This window comes from Python bivittatus, unplaced genomic scaffold (assembly GCF_059951505.1).
Source record: "Python bivittatus isolate LINGU-HERP-01145 unplaced genomic scaffold, Pbiv_v1 ctg000340_np1212, whole genome shotgun sequence".
NCBI lineage: Eukaryota > Metazoa > Chordata > Lepidosauria > Squamata > Pythonidae > Python > Python bivittatus.
The window spans coordinates 6,193,295-6,219,603 of record NW_028277056.1 but is presented as its reverse complement, the minus strand read 5'-3'; the positions used below and the strand labels follow the sequence as shown (position 1 = coordinate 6,219,603).

The 26,309-nt window shown below is 40.9% G+C and overlaps 1 protein-coding gene across 1 annotated transcript in view; it reads left to right on the top strand.

The window, feature by feature from the left end:
* Nucleotides 1–26,309, top strand: part of LOC103066574 (teneurin-4-like) — a 408,080-nt gene that overhangs the window by 277,435 nt on the left and 104,336 nt on the right. Inside the window, exons 4-5 of the mRNA XM_088140889.1 lie at nucleotides 2,086–2,374; nucleotides 8,889–9,158. Coding sequence (XP_087997015.1) covers nucleotides 2,152–2,374; nucleotides 8,889–9,158 — 493 coding nt within the window. The 5' untranslated portion in view covers nucleotides 2,086–2,151. The remainder of the gene's footprint in view (nucleotides 1–2,085; nucleotides 2,375–8,888; nucleotides 9,159–26,309) is intronic.

Genomic DNA, 26,309 nt, shown 5'->3' with positions numbered 1-26,309 from the left:
GATGTTTCAGTCTTTATAAATAGAAATAATATTTCTGTCCTAATTAGGATCACAACCAAACCAAATGCCACTTCCATGAGTTAGATGAATATATGAAACATTAACATTAAAGTGTTAAGGCTGCAAATGTTCACCGTAGCTTAATCAGTTAAATGTTTATTGAATTCGTCTGGATCACTTTGAGCTATTGAGGATGTTTCATTTAGTAAGTTCATGTCATAAAAAGTAATTTCAGGTTTATTTAGCAGATTTTAGAGTTGATATATCATCTACAGGTATATAGGGTGAGAGGTCTTTTTGGTAGTAGCCCCCCCTCCTCTTGAATAGTTTTGGCCAGGATGTTTGCACAGCCCACGTACTAGTACCATTTACGTAAGTATTTCATAAAAATCTGTATTATTTTAATGAGCCTTGGCCCCAGCTAATCTGATGAGGGCATCTATCTTAGTTCCTTTCTATTTTAGTTCATTGGGTTCAGAGTTCGTTATTGTTTATCTTCTAGATGTAATGGCAGCTGTTTTCAGTGCTTATTTTGTTTTATTTATTTATTTTATTAAATTTAAAGGCTTACACTTCACAAGTAAAGACTAATAAAAGAGAGGGAAAAAATCGGGAATAACCAGAAAAAGATCTTATATAACAAATCACACTGCCCCAAGGCATTGGACAACAGATTTTGAGGTCTTTCAGAATACCATCACGGTCAAGGCCATATGGCTCTCTGGAAGGATACTGTTCCAGAGGTTAGCAAGTTGTAGAACTGAGAAGGGTTGCAAATACAGTTAGATCAATAAAAAGTACAATCAGTTATGCTAAGGAAAGAGTTTATGAGGTTCTGATGTTTAGGTCTGCAATTCTTTGGCCCTTCGTAGAGTAGAGCTGGTGCCATCTTATCATTCATGCATGACCATCTTGCTGATGTTAGATGGTGTTCATGTAGGCTCGTAAACATTTTAAGCACTGTAATCTGAAATAGTTATTCTTATCCCACAACCTTTTAACTCTTAATTTTTAACCTCTAAATCAGCGTTCCTCAAACTTGGCAACTTTAAGATGTGTGGACTTCATTCTGGGAGTTGAAGTCCAAACATTTTAAAGTTGCCAAGTTTGAGAAACACTGCTCTAAATGTTAATCTCTATTTTCTCTATTTTTAAATTAAGTAGATCTTAGTGCTTATAGATACCCCCTCCCCTAGATTTAGGACTAATTTTTTGGCCCAGCATTTTTGTTCTTACTGGGTTTGAGTTGTTTTGTACTTTTTCTGTTTTGTATTGTTTTACTTTGTTCACTTTTAGTGCTTATGTTTCTATCATCCTCTGCCCTGGTCCTGTCCTACTATGATTTTAGTTTAGTCTTATTTTTGTATGTATGCTGGCGTTGGACTGCAAGAATAACAATTTGATTTGATTTGACATCTAATCAGGAACTCCCTGTCCATGAGATGTACTTATGGAGCTGTTCAATTGTTCACGGGTGCTAGATAGATAATGCTCACAATCTGTAACTTTTTGGTTGAGCACCTCCTCTGCATGGAGATGGTCCCTGATTCTGTTGTATGTACAGAGTTCTTAGGCATACCAAGGAGGATATCCTCTTTGAAACCATGGAGCAGTGTTTCTCAACCTTGGCAGCTTTAAGATGTGTGGACTTCAACTCCCAGAATTCCCCAGCCAGCATGCCATGGAGTGGCATGGAAACATGCCCTGGAGTGCCTCTATCAGTTGGTGAACATCTGTGATGGAATGGTGTTATGAAGGCCATGCTCAGGGAGATAAGCATTTCCTTAGCCCTCAACAGGAGCATGGGAAGTTTAAGAAGATGAGACTGGCACCACCCTAAGGAATTCATGGTATTATGGCTTGCTGGCTTGGGAACTTGGGTTCAGTTTGGAGAAATTTCTGTCTTGAGGTTGAAGCTAATAAACGCAACAGAACTGTATTTGCATTGTCTCTTGGAGTTCTTTGGGCTGAACCTGACAACATCCTAAGGAACCAGTAGACTCAACTGGGTGCAATGGACCTTCCTACACTCATTATCCTTAACCAACTACCACACCAACATAACCTGTGACTTCTCTTTTCCAGGACATTTTGATCAGATCACCTCACGGACACCGTTTTGTTGATGTAGTAAAGACAGATCAGAGGGCCATGGATGTGAAAGATAGGAAGCCGTACCGTTCTTTGACCAAACGCTGCAATCCTGAACACCGCTATACCAGTTCCTCAGCAGAGAGCGAGGACGGCAAAATCCCACAGAAGTCCTACAGTTCCAGTGAGACTCTGAAAGCTTATGATCAGGATTCCAGGATGATCTATGGCAACCGGGTTAAAGAAATGGTGCCACAGGAAGCAGACGAATACTGTCAGACAGGTAGGTAAGGGTTATCCCAACACCAGATTGAGTAAGAAGCCTTGGGCATCAAAGTGACCAACAGGCCGTGGCTTGTTTCCCTCAGTTGATAGAACAAACCACAATTGAGAAGGTGCCCGTACTGAGCCATCAACCATCATTTACAAGCCATAACAGGTAAGGTTCATGCCACACACTTACCTGAAACCAAGTGTGCTGGGGGAACCAGTGTAAAGGTGGATTCACAATCTTTTTGCCTAGCTTTTCCTTGGAAGTAATAATTCTCATTTTACACTTGAGGAACTGAGACTGAAGTTGAAACAAGGGTGATTGGCACCGAGGGAGCAGGAATATGGATGTGGGTTAGCAGAACCTTTGACAGGAAGAGAGATTCCTGTAAAAAGTTGAAATCTCTTTTAAGTCCAGCTCATGTCCGAGTGACATATCCATCCATTTTCTTGGCAAGAAAACACACACATCACCCCAGATCTCAAGAAAACCACATGAAACTACCTACTGTTATGAGTTGAGTTCAACCCAGAAAGATATTATTTTAACCCAGTGTTTCTCAAACATGGGAACTTTAAGATGTGTGGACTTCAACTCCCAGAATTGGGAGTTGGCTGGCTGGGGAATTCTGGGTGTTAAAGTCCACACATCTTAAAGTTCCCAACGTTGAGAAACCCTGTTTTAACCTGTGGATAGGTACTATACTCTCAAGTGAAAGCAATGCAACAATAAACTGATGATGAAGGAGAAGGAGAAGGAGAAGGAGAAGGAGAAGGAGAAGGAGAAGGAGAAGGAGAAGGAGAAGGAGAAGGAGGAGAAGAATCACCACTCCATCTAAAAGTGTTAAAACTTTAAAAAATGGTTGCAGTCAAAAACAACAGTCCCCATAACGAATACCCACTCCAGCATGAGGGCTATGGAAAATCAATTTTTTGAAGGCCTTTAAACATCAACTTGATAGATTTCAGTTGGTAATGCATTCCAGAGAGATGTGGTGAGCAGAAGTATCTGACAGCTTGACTGCTTTCTAAACAGGCAGGTGGACCTTAAAGAGCAGAATTAAGGCAGAATACTTTGGTGAAAGAAAAAATGTAGTGAAAAAGGAAATTAGAACACATTAATGACATTTTCAAAGGAGTGGGGGAACAGCCACTGGTGTAATGATTGATGGATAGATTGCTTATGTGTCTGCTATTAAAGTTTTGAATATTAAAAAAATCCCACTATTTTTCTACAATATCTTCATTATTTTTTTTTCTTTGTCCCTCTGTACTTCTTCAGCTTGCATTGCTTGGTTCAATTTTTCTGACTATATAGCTTTTCCAACAACTCAAGGAAATGCAACACAATGTATGAGTTTTGTTCTCAATTGCCATTATTTGTATTGGTACAGAAATTCAATAAATATGTTTTAGAAAGAGAGAGAGAGAGAGTTTAGTGAAGAAAGTTGCTGCCATCTATGTGTGAGAGATTGTGAAAAGGTAGTGAAAGAAACAGAAGGAAAATTAAACTGATCCACAGATGAGAGAGGAATTCCTTAGTGGCTTATCTCATAAATGGCAGCTCAGCCTCCAGTTGCAGATGCTGAAGGTCCCAGGAAGAAGAAATTCAAAATATTCAAAGGGACTCTGCCTTAATGAACTCATTAATGAAAGAGGGCTGGCAGTTCCTACTGAAGTTTCCACAATTCTGTACTTTTCCCCTAATTCTTGCATGAAAACTCCTTAGTTATGTGATCCTTGATCATGCCTGTTGTCTGGCCTTCGAGGTAGACCAGATTAGGAAACAAAAGCCATGTCGGTCAGTACTACTTTTACTGTAAAACTATAGGAACAGAATCTTGCAAATCTGAACGTGCTTCCCTCCTCCCTCCCTTTATCTTTGTGTGAACTAGGGAGGGGCATGTCTGAGATGTTTTCTCACATTATTTTTTTGACCTGGGCTCAATCCCTGCTTATCTGATCATTGCCTTGGTAGCCACTCTTCCTCCTGTCTTTCAAGGCCATTCCTTCTGCCCCTGTGGTATGGGCCTGACCCTGTGTTTTGCTCCAAATTATTTCAGGCAGAGATACATAGCTGAGCATGCCACCTTATCTTTAAATGTCATGCTGATGCCACAGTCCCCAGAGCAGAGAGAGGAATCGGGACCAAAGCAACATTTGATTTGATTTCATTCATATTTAAAGTGTATTAAAAGCAGATATAATTAACATGGTTACGCTCCAGTCAAGCATTTTATCATTCCCCCCCCCTTTTTTTTTTTTTTTTTTGCATTACAGATAGTAATTTGGAGGTATGTTGAGGCTACACTAGAGCACTGAGGGGGTTGCAGATCAATCAAAGGTTTGAATAACAAATAGGATTTTAAAGTGGGTGCAGTAATTGCTTCCTTACTTTCAGCCATGGCAGCAGACAAGGCAGGGAATTGCCTGGAGTATTTTCTGCCCGCCCTTCCCATTCTGTATTCTGCAAGAAGTAAATGTTTGAGTGTATGACAGAATTCAGAAACATCTAGGAAAATGCAATATAATCCAGAGGACTCTGCAATTTTCTGTTCTCGGTGGATCCCCAAGTCCTACACATGAATGTGGGGGCTGGTTCTCTCTCTCTCTTTCTCTCTTTTTTTCCTTTTTATCTAAATACTTCCTATTGTAGTGCTTCTTGTGCAGTTTTCTGCATTTCCAACCTGAAAAGGACAGTCAGGATATTTTCAGAGGTGGTCCCAATGGGTGTAGTTGAATGGGGCCTCCTCTGCTTCACTGCAAATCCTAGCAGGATCAGAAGTAGATGGAAAACATTTTAGGAAGTCCTTGGCAGCAATGCACGTTAAATGTTTCCTCCCAACCCTCCCTCTTCAAGATAAAGTTCCGCTATATTCATCAGGCATAGCTTGGCCCAAGTCAAGATTGTGGAATTCTTTGAAGACCCTTCTCAGGTGTTATCACTAACTTCTGTCCCTTGGCTGTATATTCTAGAAGAATGTGGTCTTCTGGGTAATATACTGGACTAGGATCAGGAAGACCCAGGATAAAGTCCATCATCAGTCATGGAAACCCATTGGTTTATTTGGGACCAATCTCTCTCAGCCCAGCCCATCTCATGAGACTGTTGTGGGATTTGGAGTGGAGAGATCCAGCTTCAAGTCTACCCTCCATCAGGGGTTGTCATTTTGGTGATGTCATCACGATGTGCATATTCTCACTGGACATCATTATGGGTTATTGTAGATGCCACTGATTCTCCTGTGGCCTGAACAACACAGTAATAAATGTTTTGATCAAGCAAAAAATGAAATTTCTAGAGGGAGATTTATCCAAGCTGAAGCACCATCTCTGCTTCTAAGATAATGCAGTTTTCTGTGCATTCATCTGGCTGTCCAAATCCACTCACAGCCATGAGGCGGTGAATTGAAAATAGTGGTTTGTCTTTAAGAAGACCCAGGAATGTTATCTGGATTAATTGATTTTCAGCTTGCCTTTTTGTTTTCTTCAACAGATTGGAATGATTAGCAACCTATTTTAGTTAATAAAACAGGTGGGAAGTTCACCCACACCTTCCCAACTCTTCTCTATTAGCTGTAGCTTCCAAAAACTGGCTGGCATACTGCGTGCGCGTGCGTGTGTGTTTTGCATCAAACCCCTTTCCATCTTCAACAATATAATAACTGGGGGTCTTAAAATTGCTATGCTGCTTCACTGTTTCCTTCAGGTTTACCTCCACCAGCAAGATGACAAATGGAATTAAGCAGGTGTCTCAGCAAGGGTGTCTACAGGGTGTGGTCAAAAAACATGGTAGCCTTGATGCTCCAAAGCTTGACTTCTTTGACCATGCTTGCAGACATCTCTGGTCTCAGAAAGAAGGTAAACAGTGAGCCAGCTGTTCTGCAGGTGTGTCCTGTAGTCCATAAACGGGTAGAAAATTGTAGCAATGTAGGATCTATAAAGGCCTGGTGGTTTACAGGCAGAAGGACATAGCATCAGAAATCTGAGATCCTCTATTCAGCAGTATCCCCAGAATGGCATTAAAACAGGCAAAATGGCAGAAATGGCCCCATAATCCAAGCCACACTGTTTTTGTAACCCAGGTACAAAAGGTGTAGGGCTCAGACAGGGAGGCCACTTCTGCCATCTTGCTTGTCCTCCTAACTTTTTGCAGATGTCACTGCATTAGGGCTCTGCTCAGCCTCCATGTAATAAAACTCAGTATGACTCTTCCCAAGTATTGTCAAAGTGAAGCAATGCACTCTCCCTTATCTGCACCAGGTCATCCAAAGTTGACTGGAATGGACAAGGGAAAATGCATTGTTCATGAGCATGGATGCATGGGATTTGGAGGGAGGGAGAACCAAGTGGAACTAGGACTGGAAACCCAGGTTCAGTGTCTATTCTCAGCCATGGAAACTCGCTGGATGCCTTTGGGCCAGTCATTCTCAGCCCAACCTATTCCCTAAAATGAAAGATCTCCATGTAACGCTGTACTCCATATAAAATCTCTTTAGTGATGAGCTGGCGAAGGAGCAGGTATGAATGTCCAGTTTTTTATAGGACCACTCTCTCTTCAGTGGTCTACTGCAAAATAGGGATGTCTACTTGCATGCATTATATAAGGAAGTTCAATTCAGTTCTTACAATGAATGTTTAAAGCCTGAAAGCATCAAAACTCAAATCCATGGACATGGGTATATAACTAAGCTTTTGTTTTATACCCACTGATTTTTTTTTCCTGTTGGCACTGATTTGATTAAGTTGCTCATTATTTTTGAGAGCCATTTGAGTGTAACAGTGAAGGTGCTAGACTAGAAATCGGGAAACTGTGAGTTGTGGAGTCCTTGGGGTTCTCTGAGCTTGGTTGTTTTCTTGCAGACATTTCATTACCCGTCTAGGTAACATCTTCTTGAGCTTCCAGGACTTGGAAGCACAGTGTCCAGGGAATCCCTTTTACCAGTTTAGATTAGAATACAAGCTGCAACCTTTTCTTCAATCATGTCCCTCTAGATAGGATGTAAATTAGCCCCCTTTAGATGGATTTAAAGACAACTTACATATTTCAGCATGAAAGGAAGATAATTCGAATAGAAGAGAATATCTGTAGCTCAGGGTTGAACTGTGGAGTCCTTGATGTTCTCTGAGCTTGGTTGTTTGCTTGCAGACATTTCAGGACCTGACTAGACAACATCATCAGTGCTAGAGAATTCTGAAAAGCTTGGCCTTCAGACAAATCAGCCCTCAGTAGATACACAGAGATAAACCACATTTACACAGCATTCAAAAGAAACAATAAAAAATCTGGGAAGGAAACAAAAAGACTAGAGCATATCACCTCCAGCAGCCCAGATTCAGATAAGCAGAGATCAGCACCAGACAAACAGACAGAAATCAAGGAACCACCAAGGAGGAAATTACACCCCCACAAATACTGGCAGGACAAGCTACCATACATAAACAGGCAGCAAACCCCACCCTTAGTTACACTGATGATGTTACCTAGGCTGGGTAATAAAATGTCTGCAGGCCAGCAACCAAGCTCAGAGAGCACCAAGGACTCCACAGGAAGGTGGAGTCCAGATGCTTCCTCCAACTTTAAATTAGTAGCATGGTTATTTGTTTTTTGCCAACCCCTTTTTAAAAGTGCCGATATAGGCCTTAAAATAAAAGAAATGAATATATAAAGAGGATGGGCAGCAATGATGTCCGCAGGAGGGATCAAACCAGAAGGATCTAAAAAAGGGACTCCAGCTCTGATGCTTTTATACAGGTGTTGTGATGTACAAAATAGGCAGCACGTGCCCTTGGGGAATACATCACCCCAGAGATGCAAATGGCCCACCTCCCATAAACGTTCTGCAAGGCCTTTCAAAACTTGCCTATTCCTGCAGGTATTTGGGCCAGGATATTAATGATCTTGGCTAGCTGATTGGTTGATTGGTTTGATTGCTGCTTTTTGTGGCAAATGGGGAGTGTTTTCTTTTTTTTCCTGGCCACGGCCCTCGGTTACGTGGATCACGCAATTGACCATTTTATTATCGTCTAGTTTTAAACTTCTGTACGTCGCTCAGAGTCGTTGCTATGAAAGGGACAGCCAGACGCATCTTAAATAAGTAAATAAACTTAAAGCATAATGGTGGTTCCATTATTTTGATCAAAGTAGCTGGTTTTACAAGTGCCCATGATTAGAGGGACTGTGGATGGAGAATGGATCACTTAGACTAGTGTTTCTCAACCTTGGCAACTTAAAGATGGGTGGACTTCAACTCCCAGAATTCCCCAGCCAGCATGGCTGGCTGGGGAATTCTGGGAGTTGAAGTCCACCCATCTTTAAGTTGCCAAGGTTGAGAAACACTGTCTTAGACCAACTGAAATTTGATCCAGTCAGAGTCAGCAGGTTTGCACATTTTATTCCATCTCATTATCTTGTTGGTATGGCAATGAAATGTTACAAGTACTGGAAAAGCTAGAACGTCTACACCATCTCTGGTTCCAGATTGTCACCTAATGCTTTCCGCTCTTCTTCCCTGCTTTGTATCCAGGAAACACCTTCTCTTTACAAGAACTAGGCTTTGAAGATGTCTCCCCACCCCATGGGACTTTATACCGGACTGACTTAGGGCTGCCCCACGGCAGCTATTCCATCAGTGCGGGCTCTGATGCTGATACCGAAACGGACGCAGTCATGTCACCGGAACATCCAGTGCGGTTGTGGGGACGCAGCACCAAGTCCGGGCGTAGCTCCTGCTTATCAAGCCGAGCCAACTCCAACCTTACCTTGACAGATACAGAACATGATAACACAGAAACAGGTAAGAGAAAGCCTCAGTCAGATACCTGTGTTGCTCAGAGACATTTCTATCCAGGGAGTCCTCAGCAGGAGTCAAAAAAAGTCAAGATGGCAGCTGCAATCACATGGTCGCAGTCGCCATCTTGACTTTTTCGAGCTGCTCCCCTCCACAGACACCCTGCTTTTGATCCATTTCTGTTTCTTTCTAGTGTGTGTGTGTGTGTGTGTGTGTGTGTGTGTGTGGTTCGGTTGTCCAGTTTTATCTCTAGCACATTCGATGTGAGTATGAAAAGATGGAGGAGGAGAAGCCATTATTCTCATCAAAAATGGCACTTCCTTTTGTGCTCTTGTCCAAAATATTCAGCCATGAATTGCTGAAGGGCTCATGTTTCAAATCCAGCAGGAAAACAGTGGTGCTATTAAGCATCCTGCAGGCTCATAGGAAGGTCTCTCCAAACAGCAATTTAAAAAATAATAATAATACATTTCTCCCGCTCAAACGTTTCCTTTCTTTTTCTCACCCGCCTTTATCTCCTGAATGGATATTTATCTCTTGAAATGATATTCTGCAGATAATTTCCAAAGCCATCCTGACTGACTTCCGCTGTCTGTGTAAATAGGGGGACAGAGGTGACATGCACACATGCGGACACACACTTTTAGCAATTCATCTTTTATGAAAACTTGAAGGTCACTTCAGCCTTGTTTTTTCCACTGCAAAGATGTCTTGCAATTGCGGAGTCAGTGCTGAAGCTTTAGGTCATCAATTCTTTAGGGCAAAAAGAGTGAACTTAATATACAACTGCATTCTGACCTATTTCTTAATAAAGATGTCATGTGTTGGCCACTGAAAAGACCAGGGTACATCTGGGATATGCTTAGAGAATATTGGAAGTGATTGCCTTCCTCTTACATCTCAGAGTTTGTTTTTTCTCACAGATAATGTGAGTAATACATGCCACAATATCGTGGCACAAATGATGAAAGATGCATCATGTTTGTCAAGAGAAGCCATGATTGCTTGCCCTCCACATGGACACCCGTGATGTGATGCCTCAGTATTTTTCTCCAGTCTCAACAAGGGAGGCCTATTAAGTTCCTTTTTAAAGAAAGCAAATACGTTACATCAGTGGTTTAAAATATATATAGAGAGAGAGAGACATACATGCACCATTTGTGGCCCTGAAATTGCATTACCTTCTCTCACAATAATATTACTATCTTTATAATATTGTAGTAGTAGTAATTATTGTTCTTATTCATTTGACTTAGATCCTTCTTGTGAAACAAAGGGCCCTCAGGACTGCTAGTAATAAAAATGACAACCTAAACAGTTAAAAACTGATAAAAGTTCTCCATCTTTTCCAATCAGCAAATCTGGGGGGACAGTTCAGAGGCCAAATGAATTCCTTTCCTCCTTCTGCTTCATTCAGCATGACTGCATTTTTATACAGCTGGGCCACCTGTGATCCTTCAGACCCACGTGGGCCTCGGCCTCATTTCAAAAGCTTTCTGTAAGCAGTTCTCCAATAAAAGTGATTCCTGTTTCTCGCCACTCCATATCCTGTCTATTTTGCTGGAATTATTGTGACGGCTGGCAGAATGATAAAATGGTTCTTTTTTTTTTCCATTGGGAGCATTAGTTTCAGAAGAGGTCTGCTCAACGCTATTCCTCCTCAGAGACTAAGAAGTCACCACCTCCTTAATGCCTCCTTAACTCAAATGCTTATTTTCCCAAGACCACGTAGCTACTGTGTGAGCCCAAGAAAAGGCAGGTCTTCTTCAAGGAGCATGCAACAGGTAGAGAGACGTTGCCCAGGTTGGATCTTATTTGCTTTGGACCCCAATATTGCACATTCTAGAATATGCCTCTCCTTCAGACCTTTCAGCTGAAAGTGTAGAGTTTGTTGTTTATTTACTTATATGGCTCATATGGACGCCCATCTCACAGCAGTGACTCTGAGTAGCGTCCAAAACTAAAACAGCAGCCACAATCCAAACCACAATGGCCAAGATTAATCCTAATTTATAAGAAAAACAACTTTAATCAACAGAGCTCACCTAACCATCTGATCCAAGTGTCTGGGAGCTCACAGAAGCAAAGCACGCCCTGTTCTCTACAGAGTTGGAAGCTTTCACAGGTGAAGGTCTGAAGAAGACTTCTGTCCCACTTGTCCTTATCACCACTTGCCTAGTGCTGCAGAGTCTGTCTTTTTTCTCTTACTTTTAAAATATCACTATAAAATCTCAGGATGAGGTCAGCAGAGGATTTACAGTGAGGCCCCATCAGTATATCAGGACACCCCAGCTCTGTATCTCCTTGTTATTTTCATGAGGAATAGTATTCTGATTTGGTAATGGGCCGGTTGATGGCCATGAATAATCATTCCAACAAGATGGAGAGACAACAATTATTGATCTTACATTTTTAAAGTTTTTATTTAAATGTTTTATCTTAACAAATTTTACCAAAAGAAACAGAAAAATACCAGGAAGGAAGGAAGGAAGGAAGGAAGGAAGGAAGGAAGGAAGGAAGGAAGGAAGGAAGGAAGGAAGGAAGGAAGGAAGGAAGGAAGGGAGGGAGGGAGGGAGGGAGGGAGGGAGGGAGGGAGGGAGGGAGGAAGGAAGGAAGGAAGGAAGGAAGGAAGGAAGGAAGGAAGGAAGGAAGGAAAGAAGGAAGGAAGGAAGGAAGGAAGGAAAAAAACAAAACAGAAAAAAGGCGTTCTATATAAAAGTCAATACTGATCAAATGTCAAGTAGATTTCTAAACCTATCTTAAGAAAAAAAATTAATGATCCATTACAAAATATCATAAAAACTATGCCACAAAATACATATTGAATTGTTTTTTGATTAGTAGGTGAAATTGCCTTTTCAAAAACAGGTAAGTCACATATCGCTTGAATCGAATCCTTAATATCAGGAATATTACTACTTTTCCATAAAATTACATTTTATTGTTAGTATTGTTGTAGACATCTATACTTTTTCTTTCATCAATTAGATGAAAGCAATGAAATATTAGTTGAAGCTAATAAAATAACGGCAAGGTGGTGGTGAAAGGGGCAAAAGTGTTTACAGATAGTCCTCGCTTAGCGACCACATGTTCAGTGATTGTTCAAAGTTACAATAGCACTCAACGAGGGGGACTTATGGCTGGTCCTCAAAGTTGCAGCCATCGTAGTGTCCACATGGTCACATGATCACAATCGGGGCATTTGACAATCAGCTCATAATTATGATGGTTACAGCATTTTGTGGTCACATGATCACCATTTGTGACTTTCACTGCAGGCTTTCCACAAGCAAATTCAATTGGGAAGCCAGCAGGAGGTCATAAGTTGCTCCCACAAGTTGCTCCTGCTACTTTTTCTCCCACGCAGACCCCAGGTAGCATGGGGATCTCGTACTCCATAATGGCTGCCCACCTGTACTCTGCAGTGCCCACCCACCCACCTCTCCTCTGTAGCGCCTGCCCATAGCACCCACCCATCCATCTGTAGCTCTCACCCGCTGGCCTGCTTGCCTGGGACACAGTCTCAGCAGCATAAGCAAGCACCTCTTTCCATATCACAGTCACATGAGGTCCTCACTTAATAACCCATTGTCCCCTCTTAACTATGGCAATGGGGGCTGCCTGGATTGAATTGCTGTCACTAAGCAATGCAGTCATGTGACATCATGCTTTACGACCATATCACTTAGCAATGGAAATTCCAGTCCCAACTGCCATCATAACCCAAGGACTATTTGTACATGTCAAGGAATTAGTTGTTCATGTTGTTTAGATGGGATTTTGATTCCTTGAAAATGAGGGTATCATGATGTAACACTTGGATATATGGATGGAGGCCCAAGAATGTTGATACTTTTGAGTGCCTTTTCCCAGGTCAGATTCGTCCTCCAGCTATGACTGTTTGCAGATATATCTGTGCCTCCTGGTTGAACTAATGCAGTCTTTTTCATGCTGGACAGCTTCCAGGTAGCATTAAAACTGAGGACTAGAAACCTAAGTCCTATGAAAAGAAACTGAATAATTTGCATAAGTTTACCCATGAAAAGAGAAGATTGAGGGAAGGGTATGATAGCAGTCTTCAAATACCTGAAAGGATGTCACTCAGAAGAACAGTGATATCTGTTCTGTCTTGTTCCAGAATGCAGGATAGTGAATAATGGATTTAAGTTACAGGAAGGCAGATTCAGATGGTGTTTTAGGAAAAAATTCCTACCAGCAGCAGCATTGGCATATATCCAGTGAAGGAGAAACCATCACCTCTCTGGGTAATTGTTCCTCTGTCCAAATACTCTTAATTGTTAGGACACTGTTCCTAAGATTGGCCTTCTTGTAACTTAAATCCATGCATTCATGTTCTGCAAGCTGAAATAATTGAAAACAGGTCTTGATCTTCTTTTGTGTGACATCTTCTCAGGTAATTGAAGAATACTAACTGGTCATCTGTCTTCTGTTCTCCAGTCCTAGCATTCCTAGTATCTTCCATCTCTTCTCATCAGACTTAATTTCTAGCTTCTTGATGATCTTCCTTGCCTTTCTCTTAACTAGCTCTTACCAGTATCTGTCATATCTTCCCTCTGCCTCCTCTTCTCAAGAAGAGAAATATACTAATACCTTCTAACTCTCTTCATAGGACTAGTCCCCTGATCGTCCTCATTGCTCTTCTCTGAACCTTATCCCATCTTCTTTAAAGTATAGTGCCCAGAACTGGACACAGGACTCAACAAAATGTCTGCCCCAAAACAGAAAAAGTAGAACTATTACTTTCCACCAATTGGGAAATAATTCTGTTAATGCAGTCTAAAATTACATTAGCGATCACCTTACACTGCTCTAATGGTGTGTGGGAATGACCTTTGGAGACAGGAGAAAGAGGCGCACCCTAGACAATGGTCTGATAAATGAAATTTGAGTCTGAAGGAGGAAGGGTGGTGAAAGCATCTCAGAATGGACCTTCCCTAGTTTTCAGGAGAGCAAAAGTGAAGAACAGGTAGGGAACTTTCAGACTTGCAAGATTCTGTTAATTTAACCTTACATGAAGATAGAGCTAGTACTCTTAGTTGTGCTTCTTGTCTGAACTACCTCACAGGGCTAACAACTGCTAACTCACATTCAGTTTGCAATCAATGCTATTCCATTATTTTTCCTCAAGTACTTCTGTCAAACTAGGTATCCTCCATCTTATATCTGTGCATTTCGTTTTTGTTTTGTTTTCTAAGTGGAGAAACGAAACAAAACTTATTTGTCTCTAATAAGTTTTGGGAAACATATCCTCTACCTCCATCTAAGTCATTATCAGAAATATGGAGGGCCCAAGACTGAACTTCATGACGTCACAATCTACTTCAAAGAGTTGCTATGAGAATAAAATGAGAAGGATTCAACATCCATTATAAACCTTGTTTCTGTTGGACTCACCAGATAAATTTCCGTTTCTCTATTGAAATAGAATAGCATCAACCGGCAAACACAAAAGTGCTAATTTCAGTGTGGAAAGAGTATAACAAAGCACATCTCTGAAAATAAGTAAAGAGAAGGGTGTTGCCTTGCAACTAAATTTTGCCACTGTGGATTCTGGAAACTGCTCACGAAGTCACTTTGAGGACTTTATAGAGGAAGTGTTTCAGCCAAGATGAATTTGTGCGAAGAGTAAGTGCAGAGCAGTGCCCCAGAATGAGCAAAAGCTTACCGGATATGTTTATTGATCAATATTAATTGCTGAGCATATCGATAAAATGTATAGCCTTTAGCTCTAGTCAATATGAAGTTTTATCAAGCTGCCATCAACAGTAGATTTTATGGGGACCATTAAAGGCCACTTTTCTTCCACCGCATGTAAAAGTCAGCAGTTTTTGTTGTGTGTCCTCATTAATTATGTAAAAAAAATAATCAGTATTGAATTCTGGTTCTCTGCATTCTGAGCCTCTCAGATACTTTTATGACTTGGTGCTTTCGAGAATTTGGGGCTTATGTGTGTAAAAGGGAGGGAGAGCTGATTTCACGTTCTCTGTTGTGGCTGCACATTTCTTCACAATTCTTGGTGCATTTCCCTCATTCATTTATATCACAATGTTTGGCACTTGAATGCATGGATTGACTCTATCACCAGATCTTCCACTGTGCTAAGAAAAGTTGAATCAGACAGATATCTGATTGGATGAATGTATTTTCTCCAGATTGAATATCTGAATCTCAGAAGTCCACCAGGAAGCCATTCTTCCAGTTATGCTCCACAGAAATGGTTACCATAAGGCACATCACTTTAGATTCCACAGCACTTTGCCATAATGACAAAAAACAACGATTAGCCATAATCTATCAATGTGTAATTCCCTTTCAAAGATCTCCTTTGTTGGCAGTCATCACTCTAGGTGCTGAGCAGAGATAGTCTTCTCCTGTTTATTTCTTCTCCCCGTTCTCACGTGATGAAAGAGAATTTGCTTGAGAATTTTTTCCAAGGGGAAGAACATTTCTGAGAAGTTCTCACTAGTACAACTGTTCTGGTTTCCCATTCTTCCATTCAGTCTCAAAGAGAAAGATGAATTTTTCAGTGCTGATGTTAGTCACTGTGAAGGGGGCTGCTTGCCCTGGAGAAACTATCCACCCAATTTCTTTGCCCACAAATTTTGAAAGCCCATATCCCCCAGTCTTAATCACTGCATCTTATGGCAGTAAATCCCATAAGGTGCAGCTTTGGACTTTGACCATAAAATCAAATAAATAAAATTTCATAGTGTGCTTCTGTACTGCATGAAGGAGTTCATCCACTTGTTTTCGCTGAATCCTCCATCAGTCAACTGATGAGATTTAGTATTATGTGACAAAGGTTAAGAAATGTTATCAAAGGTACAAAAGCTTCCCAAATTGTAACTTTTCATTACATTGTCATGGGTCACGGGAGCATAAACTATGAGTGAACACACCACTAATCTTCACATGGAACCCTGTTCTGCTTTTCAGCTGTGACTGAAATCCGTCAGTGTAGGTTACCACCAAAATTTAAAACAGATTGGGACTTTTAAAACACTCAACACTCTTTAAAACTATTACATTTCGGTTGAATTTAAGTTTATATTAGATGGCTCATGAAAAAGAACTGTAATCTTTTTTATCTATTCATACATGCCTACATACCATATTTATCTTCCCCTGCTTACTTTTCCTTCTGACCCAGTCTACTTTTTCAATTGTGGCACCTGACTGTTGTAATCTTCTATCTTAACAGGGAGGTGGTCTTAAGTTGAAACCTTGGTATATTCAGATCTAAGGAGTATGGGCCATTGAGAATGGTTATTAGTTGATAAAAGGTCTTGTCTACTACCCAGTTAATGTTCTTCACCCATCTTTGAGTCAGCAGAAGACTATGTTGGCATTAAATGTTGCCTACCCCGTTGCCAGTCTCTCTCTATGGCCTCAGTTCCCAGTCACTCCCCTGACTTCCACTGAAAAAAAATGATGATAAAGGCTAATAGACAATGCACAACTTGAGGCTGTCCTTGAAAAGTGTCCAAATAAGGGGGAAAGAGTCCTTTAACACCACTGCAGCTCTAGACAGCAAGCCTGCTTCACTGCTAGGGTAGAGGTGACATGATAGCAACATCATGGGGACATGGCAGAAAAAAGAGGTTGCTAGGCCATGTTTGTGCCATAGTTAGGCGCAAGAGGTGGTACACCATGCTCAGTACTTAATTTACTGGATTATTGATGCTCAACAAGGGGGTTTCCCTTGTATAGGAATGACAGTGTTAAGATACATGGGCCAATGATCTGCTGTAGAGTAACATAACCTGTTATGTTCTAACTCTATATGTTTCTTTTCCACAGTAAGTAAGTGGTAACCTATAGATATGATATACATCTATAAATATGATCTAAGCCATAGTAGCTTCATTCCAGCCAATTTTCAGGTGGACCCAAGCCATAGTAATACACTCTTCTGAGAAGGACAGATGGAAGATCAAGGAATGAGCTAGAAGTAAATAAATGACAGCCAGATTGCTCAGATTAAGGCGTGTATAGATCAGCTTGGACCACATGAATCCATATTAATGTATTCAAGCTAAAGCCATTTATAATTAACTTTCCCTCATCCTTATTGTATTATAATGTTTTATTTATTTGCATGCTCCTCTTGGTAGCCTACACTGCAATGATTAGCAACACTAGGAAGAACAATCTTAGTACTGCAAATGGATTCATGATTAATCTAGCCAATAATCCAGAAATACCTCTTGGCCTCTTTTTAAAATATGTATCCAAATGGTTTCCACTTCTTTGGGTTGCAAGCTTCATTTATTACCATAGTTGGAAAACTGAACTCTGCTTGGAAAACTAATGCAGACTTAGAGAAGTATTTTTAGAAAGCATGCGTGTTCTTTCAGGTTTTCTTTGTCATTTTTCCTTTCTTATTTGCCGTGGTGGAGAATCAGCTACGGATCGGCTCCCCCGTAGGTTTGAAGAAATGATCTGATTATCCAGGGAAAGTAAGTTGAAAATGATGTCAGCACTCCCCTCCAATATTCTCATATTGTATAAGCAGTAGTCAACACACAGATATGTGTAAAAGCCCATCAGGTTTTCAGGTGCCTATGGAAAATATATACCATGATCAGAAATAATGACAAGAGTTCAATTCCTTAGCAAAGGGTGGATGACTGACAGTATATTGTAGCAGGAAACTACCCCACCTCCTAGCATCTCAGTATTAAATTAACATTAAAATACTGGGCTCAACAGAGCATGAGACACCATTGGCCTTTATCCATGATGAAAAAATGTGCTGTCATAGGCAAAACTACCTTATTCGTTGCTTTTTTCTTAAAAGCTTTCTGCAGTTCAGTCTGCCTCTGTAATGGCATGTGGGAATGACCTTGGGAGAGGGAGAAGAGCTGCAGCTGGGACAACTGTTGGATAAGTGGCAGCTGAGCCCACAGAAGGAAAGGGGGCGCGGCAAACATCTCAAAAGGGACTGTTCCTAGTTTCTTGGGCTGTAAAGGTGGGGGGGGGATGCATTTTCAGACTTGCAAGATTCTGTTAATGTAACCTTACAATAAGGTAGAATTAGTTCATTTGGGTGTGCTTCTTGTCTGGACTACCTCACAAGCTGACATCAATCTTGCAAGTCTGACAGTTCATTTCTCCCCTGTCACTTTTACAACTCAAGAAACAAGGGAGGGTCCCTTCTGAGATGTTTGCTGAATATCCAGCATATTACAGTGGACAATGGACTTAATAACTACAACTTAACCAGGAAAGCTACAGTATTTGCTGGACTTCCGGGAAAGAAATGGCAAACTGAAGATAGCTCTGCTAAAGTGGAGCTGACAACCTCAGCAGAATGAAGAGCTGGCAAGTAGACCGGCTCTTCATAATTCCTCTTCGGACAAGGAGAGGACTTGAGATCACCCACAAGTGCTCCAGACAGTTTCTCCTCATGAAGAGACCACGAGACAGTAGTCTCTGGCAGGGTTAGAGCTCTGGGAGACAAGGGAATAGCCATCTTTTTGCTCAAACCACGGTCGGCGCCTTCAGAAGGACACTGGGTTCACATACTTCCTTTTCTAATCACTTTTGGAAATTGCTTGTGAACTGCTTTTCAGCTAATAAGAACCTTTGGATTGACAAGTTTTACACAAGTTTTACAGTGTTTCCTTCAATCCTTAGCAAAAGAAGTTTTAAATAGAAGTTTAAGGACTTTTTTTTTTCCTCTTGGAATAAACAACAAAAGGGTGATTAGAACTTTGATTTTGGAAAGTTACAAATGGACTAAGGGTCCAGATTGATTTGAAATAAGATTTTGGAATTAATTATAAGAATCCTTCCTGTGGGAAAATGCTTTTGTTTTGAATTCTCTTAAAAAAAAAAAAAAAAAAGATAGGACGTGACTTTGAAGGTTGGACACTAGAGGGAACCAGAAGGAACTAAATATTACAATTAAAGAAGAAGAACACTTACATTTGACTTACTAATACAGAATGGAGCAAAATATTTTAACATTGGACATATTGAAGGGTATTTTTGAACAATGGACCCAGAAGTTAAGTTTAAGAGTGACTGATCTGAAAGTGGATTTAAAAATGACAAGCTACAAGAATGATATGGAAAAAGATGTTACACTGGACATACAAATGAAGCCAGTCTTAATATTTAAAAGGGATATGCAAATAACAAACCAAAAGAGTGACCTGGATAGCGTTCCTATATTGGATTTACAAAAGAGACTTGTTAAAGCTTTGAAGAATTTTGTGAGAAAGGACAAAGAAAAAATGAAAAGAAATCCAGTTCCAGGACATTATTTCAAGGGACTAAAGATCAAGATTATTAAAAGTAAAAGCAAGGAATGTAAAGTTGGTTTATTTGATCAAGGTTAAAATAAATATGTTGTTAACCCTTAATGGACTGAAACAAGGCTTTAAGGATTTGTTTATACATAAGACATGGGATATGGGAAGAAGAGGTAATTTGTTGTATTTTAAGAGAAGATGATAAGTTACTAAAATTGTATATTCTTGTTGTGATGAAGGGGGAAGTCATATAAAGAAATGATTTCCCCCTTCATCACAACAAGAATAAGAATATAGTAAACACAAAAAAAATAAGAATATAGTAAAGAAATAGTATTTCTTTACTATATCTTATTTTTTCTTCCTTTTTTCTTTTTTCTTTTTCTTTTTTCTTTTCTGCACTATTTTTTCTTTTTATTCTTTTCTCTTTTTTAGTTTGTATTTTTAATTGTAATTTTTAATAACATTACTATTTTTAAAAAAAAGGAAAGCTACAGTATTTGCTCTCTTTCTGTTTTTTCAGTGTTTCTGAAATCAAATTTTCTGGGCCAGACTAATTGTAAATAGTTTTGCTTTGCTTTTGTTTTTAATTAAATTATGAGACAATTTGGAGCTTGTCGTTTTTGTGCCAGTTTGGAAAATTAAGACAGCAGTCCAGGGGAAAGTTGGGCACATGTGCAATGTATTCCCAAGGATAGGGTTTTTGGGGAGGGGGGTCGGGGGGAAGTAAGTCTCATTGTATTTAGTGACAACTCCTAGGGGTAAAAATGCTGCAGCTATAAAACATTTTATTTTTTTCATAAAACACAGTTGTAACCAGTCAAAATGATTTTGGAGTTCACCTGAAACTGTCTTTTCAAAGACTAATAGACATCCTTCATCGTATTCTTTACTGCTGAAATAATACAAATATTCTGAGAGACAGGAATTAAGAGCAAAGAAGCATCATTCTGAGAAAGGCCTAACAGGAGATGGTTATTTGAAGCAGGGCACCTAGCTGGCTTTGAAGGCTCTCAAAATAAAAGCTAAGGGGGCTTGGGACCAGCTAGTGTCTAGATGGAAGACCATCAAGGAATCCCAGGGCTGTAGGTTAGGCTGGGAAGTTAAACAACCATCTTAGAAAAAGGGACAGGGAAGCCATTTCCCTATTGTTGCCAACAAACCAACATAAGCAGTTCACAAGCTCAGGGAGAGAGCTGAGGAGAACTTATCTTTACATTTAGTTTTGAATATCCAAATTATAACATAAGAACATAAGCCATGCTCTGTTGGATTGACCCCTGTTGCATCTAGTCCAGCAGTTTGTTCTTCCAGTGGCCGACCAACTGCACCAGAAAGCCCACCCATCTCCCAGTAGATGGCCTTCAGAGGTAGTTGTATGCCATCAAGGCTAATAGCCATTGATCTGCATGATTTCCCTATCATTTTCAGAGAAATTTTGGGTTGACTGGCTCTGTAGGCAAGTGACAGTGCTTTACAGGTAATCCTCGCTTAACAACCATTCATTTAACAATAGTTCAAAGTTACAATGGCCACGAAAAAAGTGCTTTACAACCTGTACTTGCACTTACGACCATTGCAAACCGTCGCACCACCCCCTGTGGTCACATGATCGTGATTTGCAACCTTTTTTACAATGATCGTTAAGCAAAATACTGCAGTTAAGTGAAACACCATGGTCATTAAGTGAATCATGTGGTTGTTAAGCAAATTCCGGCAAAAATCCATTGGACAAGCTGAATTCATTTAACAATCACATGATTCGCTTAACAACCATAGTAAAAATGGTCAAAATCAGGTCCACTCATATGGTGACTCACTTAACAACCACCCCACTTACTGACCAATTCTCCAGTCCCTATTATGGTTGTTAAATGAGGACTACCTGTATTGGCAATGGATCTGGTATCCTAAGGAGAAGCAAGACCAGAATAGGACATGTTGTGGAGAAGCATTGGTTACCATTGCTTTGACAAGTTTGAAACCCATTGATTTGGAAAGTTTCATAGATACTGGAGTGACTTTTCCATGGTCCTGTGAATGTTTAGTTGGTGGACTATTTTCAGCTGGTCTTGGATGGTGCCTCGTTAGGAACTTTTATTAAATGAAGAGGAACAAGAATTGTTGATCAAATACTGTTAAGAGAGATTGACACTTCAGTGGCTCTGAAATTCCCCCACATTCCTACATTCTTTCAGGTGAGGATCTTATCAATATGCCAAAGGAGCAGTAGATTATTGATTAATGCAACCTCTTCCCGAGGTGATTTCTTAAATACACTCTAAACCTGAGAGGTTACCAGTACACGTGGGCTGTCACTGACCTTTGAGGTAACCTTCACACTTATCTCCCTGGCAGATCGGATGACCGCCGATGGAGTTAATTTGCAAAGTGTTTGTGTTGAGTGCATTTTAATTTGTCAGGCACCTTTCCTGCAACACTCCCATTCTGCCAGGAAACTCAAGGAGACTTTCCAATGATGGCAGAGAACTGTGCATCTGCAAAAAGAATCCTTAAAGAGAGAGAGAGATCAAGTGCCGGGCAACCGTTGTACAACAGAGATGCACAACTCGAAGTTTGAGGACCAATGCCTTGGATGTGATTTCCAGGTCCCATTTAAAGTTCTTGGTGAATTGTCATTTTCAATGTTATCATCGTGAGATACTATCAATTGGGCTCCAGTCCTGACAACTGTGTGGACAGTGCCTCCATTACTAAGACTTAGAAAGACCTCAGCAAAGAGATACAGGAAATTCTAACACAATGGTGCCTTCTAGTGATCCTCCTGGTTTTTGCAGCCCAGAATTGGTAGGTTTAAATGCTGTTACTTCCCTTTAACCTCCCTTTTACAGGGTTTTCTCTTTCAATAATAATAGTTGACTTTAATTTTTTTTAGGGCTGCGTCCCGGGGGCAAAATGGTTTAAGGCATTCTATTGGTGTCACTTGGTGTTCTTGGCAAAACATCTGGAAAGAGTATTATTATAAAGGGTTGATTACCTTTAAAACAAATATGCATTGTATATGTGGCAAGTAATAAAGCTGAGTTATAAAGCCTAGGTGATTATGAAGCTCAAGAACATTTTTCATTTTATAGAGAGAAGGGTCTCCTTTTAACTGCATCCCAGCTCTTCTCAACCAACCATTAGTTCAGTGTTTCTCAATGCTGGCAACTTGAAGAATCAGAGGCAATGAGTCTTTCATGAAGCCAGGCTTGATTTCAGAGGAAAGAATGGCAGTTGAAGACAAGGCTGAGGGGTTGGGGTTTAAGGTGTGCTAGGTAGGAAAATCCTTGAGTCACACGCAAGGAGAAAGGGAAGGTAGATTCCATCAGCATGGCCTAATCCAATGTTTCTCAACCTTGGCAACTTGAAGATGGGTGGACTTCAACTCCCAGAATTCTCCAATTCTGGGAGTTGAAGTCCACCCATCTTCAAGTTGCCAGCATTGAGAAACACTGCATTAGTTAGTTTCAAAGCAATAAACTATTGCTTGAGAAGCAATGAATGGGTGGGCATAAAAATTATTGGGCAGAGTTCCACTGATCATCCTGAACAGCTACCTGAAGTTAAGGTCCCAACAGCTGATCTGTTTTCCAGGAGTGGCTTCCTCTCTTCTAGCCATCCAAGGTATCCTCCAGATGCATTGGGCCTCAATGCCCAGAATCCCCAGCAATGGCCATGCTGTTCTAAGTAGTCTGTGGAGGCTCTCCTTTGAGTGTCCCTGATTCTGAAGTTCAAAAGATAAAACTTAAGTCCTATCCAGGATATTAAGTCCACTCCCTCCAGCATATTCTTTCCTTTCTGGTACTTGTTTGGGGGGAATAATTTGGGATTTAATTGTTCTTTATGTCTTGGCTGTGGCTCACCTTTTGTCCCCTATTTTGGGAAGAGCGTGTAGGGATGTGCGATTTACACTGATTTTGTTTTAATCATGACCTTTGTAGAATTTGCACTGGTATTTTGATCCAGTTGGTTTCTGCCTTCTTCTTTCTTGAATTTTTGTATGCCATTGCATGTTTTATTTTAAGAGAAGAACACCCTTGCTGGAAGATTTGTTTTGTGGGTGGTATAATGGGTGGCACGATCACATTAAATTTTTTTAAAGGTAATCAGATGCTTTGAAGTATCAAAAGTATATGAAAACACGGCTACTGTGATCCAAGCAACAAGTTTCCTTTGAAAGAAAAACATTTGGCCTTTCTTTGAAAACAAAGAGATCTAAAGCAAGCTTAACTTTAAACCTTGTTTTCAATATCGAGATTGTTTTAAGGGGGGGTTGGAGGTCCCATAAGAAAGCTTACCCACCTATCTCATCAAGAAGTCCTAAGTAAGACTTATTTTAAAAATGGTATAAATAATAGTATACAATGGAGAAGCATGGAAAGCAAGTCTCTTTGTTAGAATCTCACCATCTTTTGTGTGTGTGTGTGTGTGTGTGTGTGTGTGTGTGTCATGGACCTGGCCCTTAAAGTTCTTCTGAGCCCCCTCAATTTTTACCAGCTGAGGATCTGGCAATTACAGGGTTTGTAAACTCATTCCTTGTTTGGCAGGTTCAATTTGGAATTTGAGGTTAAACCACCCCTAGTTGAAACCATGTGCGAAACAGGCTGGCTTTTGCACCCAAAGTCACAGATATGACCAACGCAGCCTTTGGTCTAAATTCAGCCCAGGTTTTTTAGTTCTCATACATACATTGTTTTCCTTGAGAATAAGCTGGTCTGAGTTTCAAGCCTGTAATTTTAATTTTCTATCCCCCAAACCCACAACAATGAATACGATTCAGGTGAAAGCTATTCTGGAGGCAGAAACAGTGACTTCAGAGAGTCTTAACCACTGTGGCCTTTACCTCTTTCAAGGGGGTCATTGGTGCAGCTCCCAATGTAAATCCTGTGCTGTGATGTTAGAGGAACTGGTGTGGGATCGTGCATCTCCTATGATCTCCTATGATCGTGCATCTCCATAATGAGCTACAGAGACACTGTTCCAGAGACCCCAAGTCTCATGAAAATGAATCAAGTGGCATCTTGCTTGTAGGAGAGGTTTTATTAATAAACCATGATCCACTCAATCTGTTTTTTTAAGAGGAGGAGGAGGAAGGAGAAAGATATGTAGGAGAAATGGATGTCCATGAGTGGGGATCAAACCAGTCAAGAGGGTGGCCTCAATTATGCAATGGAAGCTCCGCCTCTTTTTTTAATGTGTAGTGGCAGATATAAAAGGGGGTGGGGTTTTGATCACCCTGTGGTGCCCCACATCTTGATTTTTTGGCCCCTCCTCCCTGCAGGCACCCTTGAGGACATTTTCATGGGGGTAGGGATCTTGCACAGGAAGCTGAAGAAGACTTTCGTCTTGCTAGTTCATCCCCAGGAGGCTCCATTCATTCTAGTGAGTCACAAGCTGTGCGTGTCTGCTATACTGTAGAGCAGTGTTTCTCAACCTTGGCAACTTAAGATGGGTGGACTTCAACTCCCAGAATTCCCCAGCCAGCATGCTTTCTATCCCCCAGACCCACAGCAATGTATACAGTTCAGGTGAAAGCTATTCTGGAGGCAGAAACAGTGACCTCAGTTTCAGTGACTGAAGCACGGCTGGCTGGGGAATTCTGGGAGTTGAAATCCACTCATCTTAAAGTTGCCACGGTTGAGAAACACTACTGTAGAGAATCTGTCTGTCCATCTATCCATCCATTCATCTGATTGTCTATGCAGTAGGTACTGCCTTAAAAACCAGCTTCCCTGACGCTGCAGGAAAACATACAACCCACAGATTATCCTGAAATTGTCTGTGGGCCGTACGTGAAATGCAGCAGTCAAATGCGTAGTAAATCGTTTGCTTGTTTTTTCCAACAAATTAAATGTGGTTGCATTACCCCTTAGGGGTACTTTCAGACTTGCCAGATGGATGCTAGCCCTTCGAGGCAGTCCAGACCAGAAGCATGCCAATGAAGACTAGCTCTACCTTTACCGGAAGGTTATGTTAACCGAATCTTGCAAGTCTGAAAGTACTCCGCCCGTCCCTCACTTTTACTCTCCTGAACATTAGGGAGGGTCCCTTCTGAGACTCTTTTTCCATCCCTCCTCCTTCAGACTCAAATTTCATTTATCAGACTGTTTTCTAGGCTTCGGCTCTTCCTCCGGTTTCCCAAGGTTATTCCCACAGACCATTACATTTCCCTTCCCTTTCATACTTGTTCACAGTTTGATCTACTGCTGCTAGAGATGTAGAATGCTGCATGTCTGTATCTATCTATCTATCTATCTATCTATCTATCTATCTATCTATCTATCTATCTATCTATCTATCTATCTATCTATCCATCCATCCATCCAGCCAGCCAGCCAGCCAGCCAGCCAGCCAGCCCGCCCGCCCGCCCGCCCGCCCTTTGAAGAAATATGTGTCTAAAGTTATCACATCACAGTACAAACTACCAGCCCTGGCTATGGGGAAAACTGTTGTTTCTCCCCTGTCAGGAATGGGGGTTGGGGCTGAGAAGCACATTGGTGAAGTCCCCACCTCTTTTCTCAGTGAGCTGGACTGGTTTGATAGCTTTTTCTTCCAGGGCAAGGTAGTGAGTCAAAGAGAATTGGCCTGATTACCTTAGGAACTTGGCATCCCATTCCACAGAAGGTTCACACCTAACTTCACAATAAAGGTAGTGTTAGCACTCATGGTTTGGGCTTCTTGTCTGGACTACCTCAAAGGGCTGGACTAGGAGTGGGGAGACCCAGGTTTTAGTTCCTCCTCAGCCACAGAAGCTCCCTGGGGGACTCTGGACCTGTCCCAGCCCAACCTACCCTACATGGTTGTTGTAGGGAAAAAGGGGAAGAGGGAATATTATGTATGCTGCCTGTAGGTCTTGTGGGAAAGAGGGTATAGA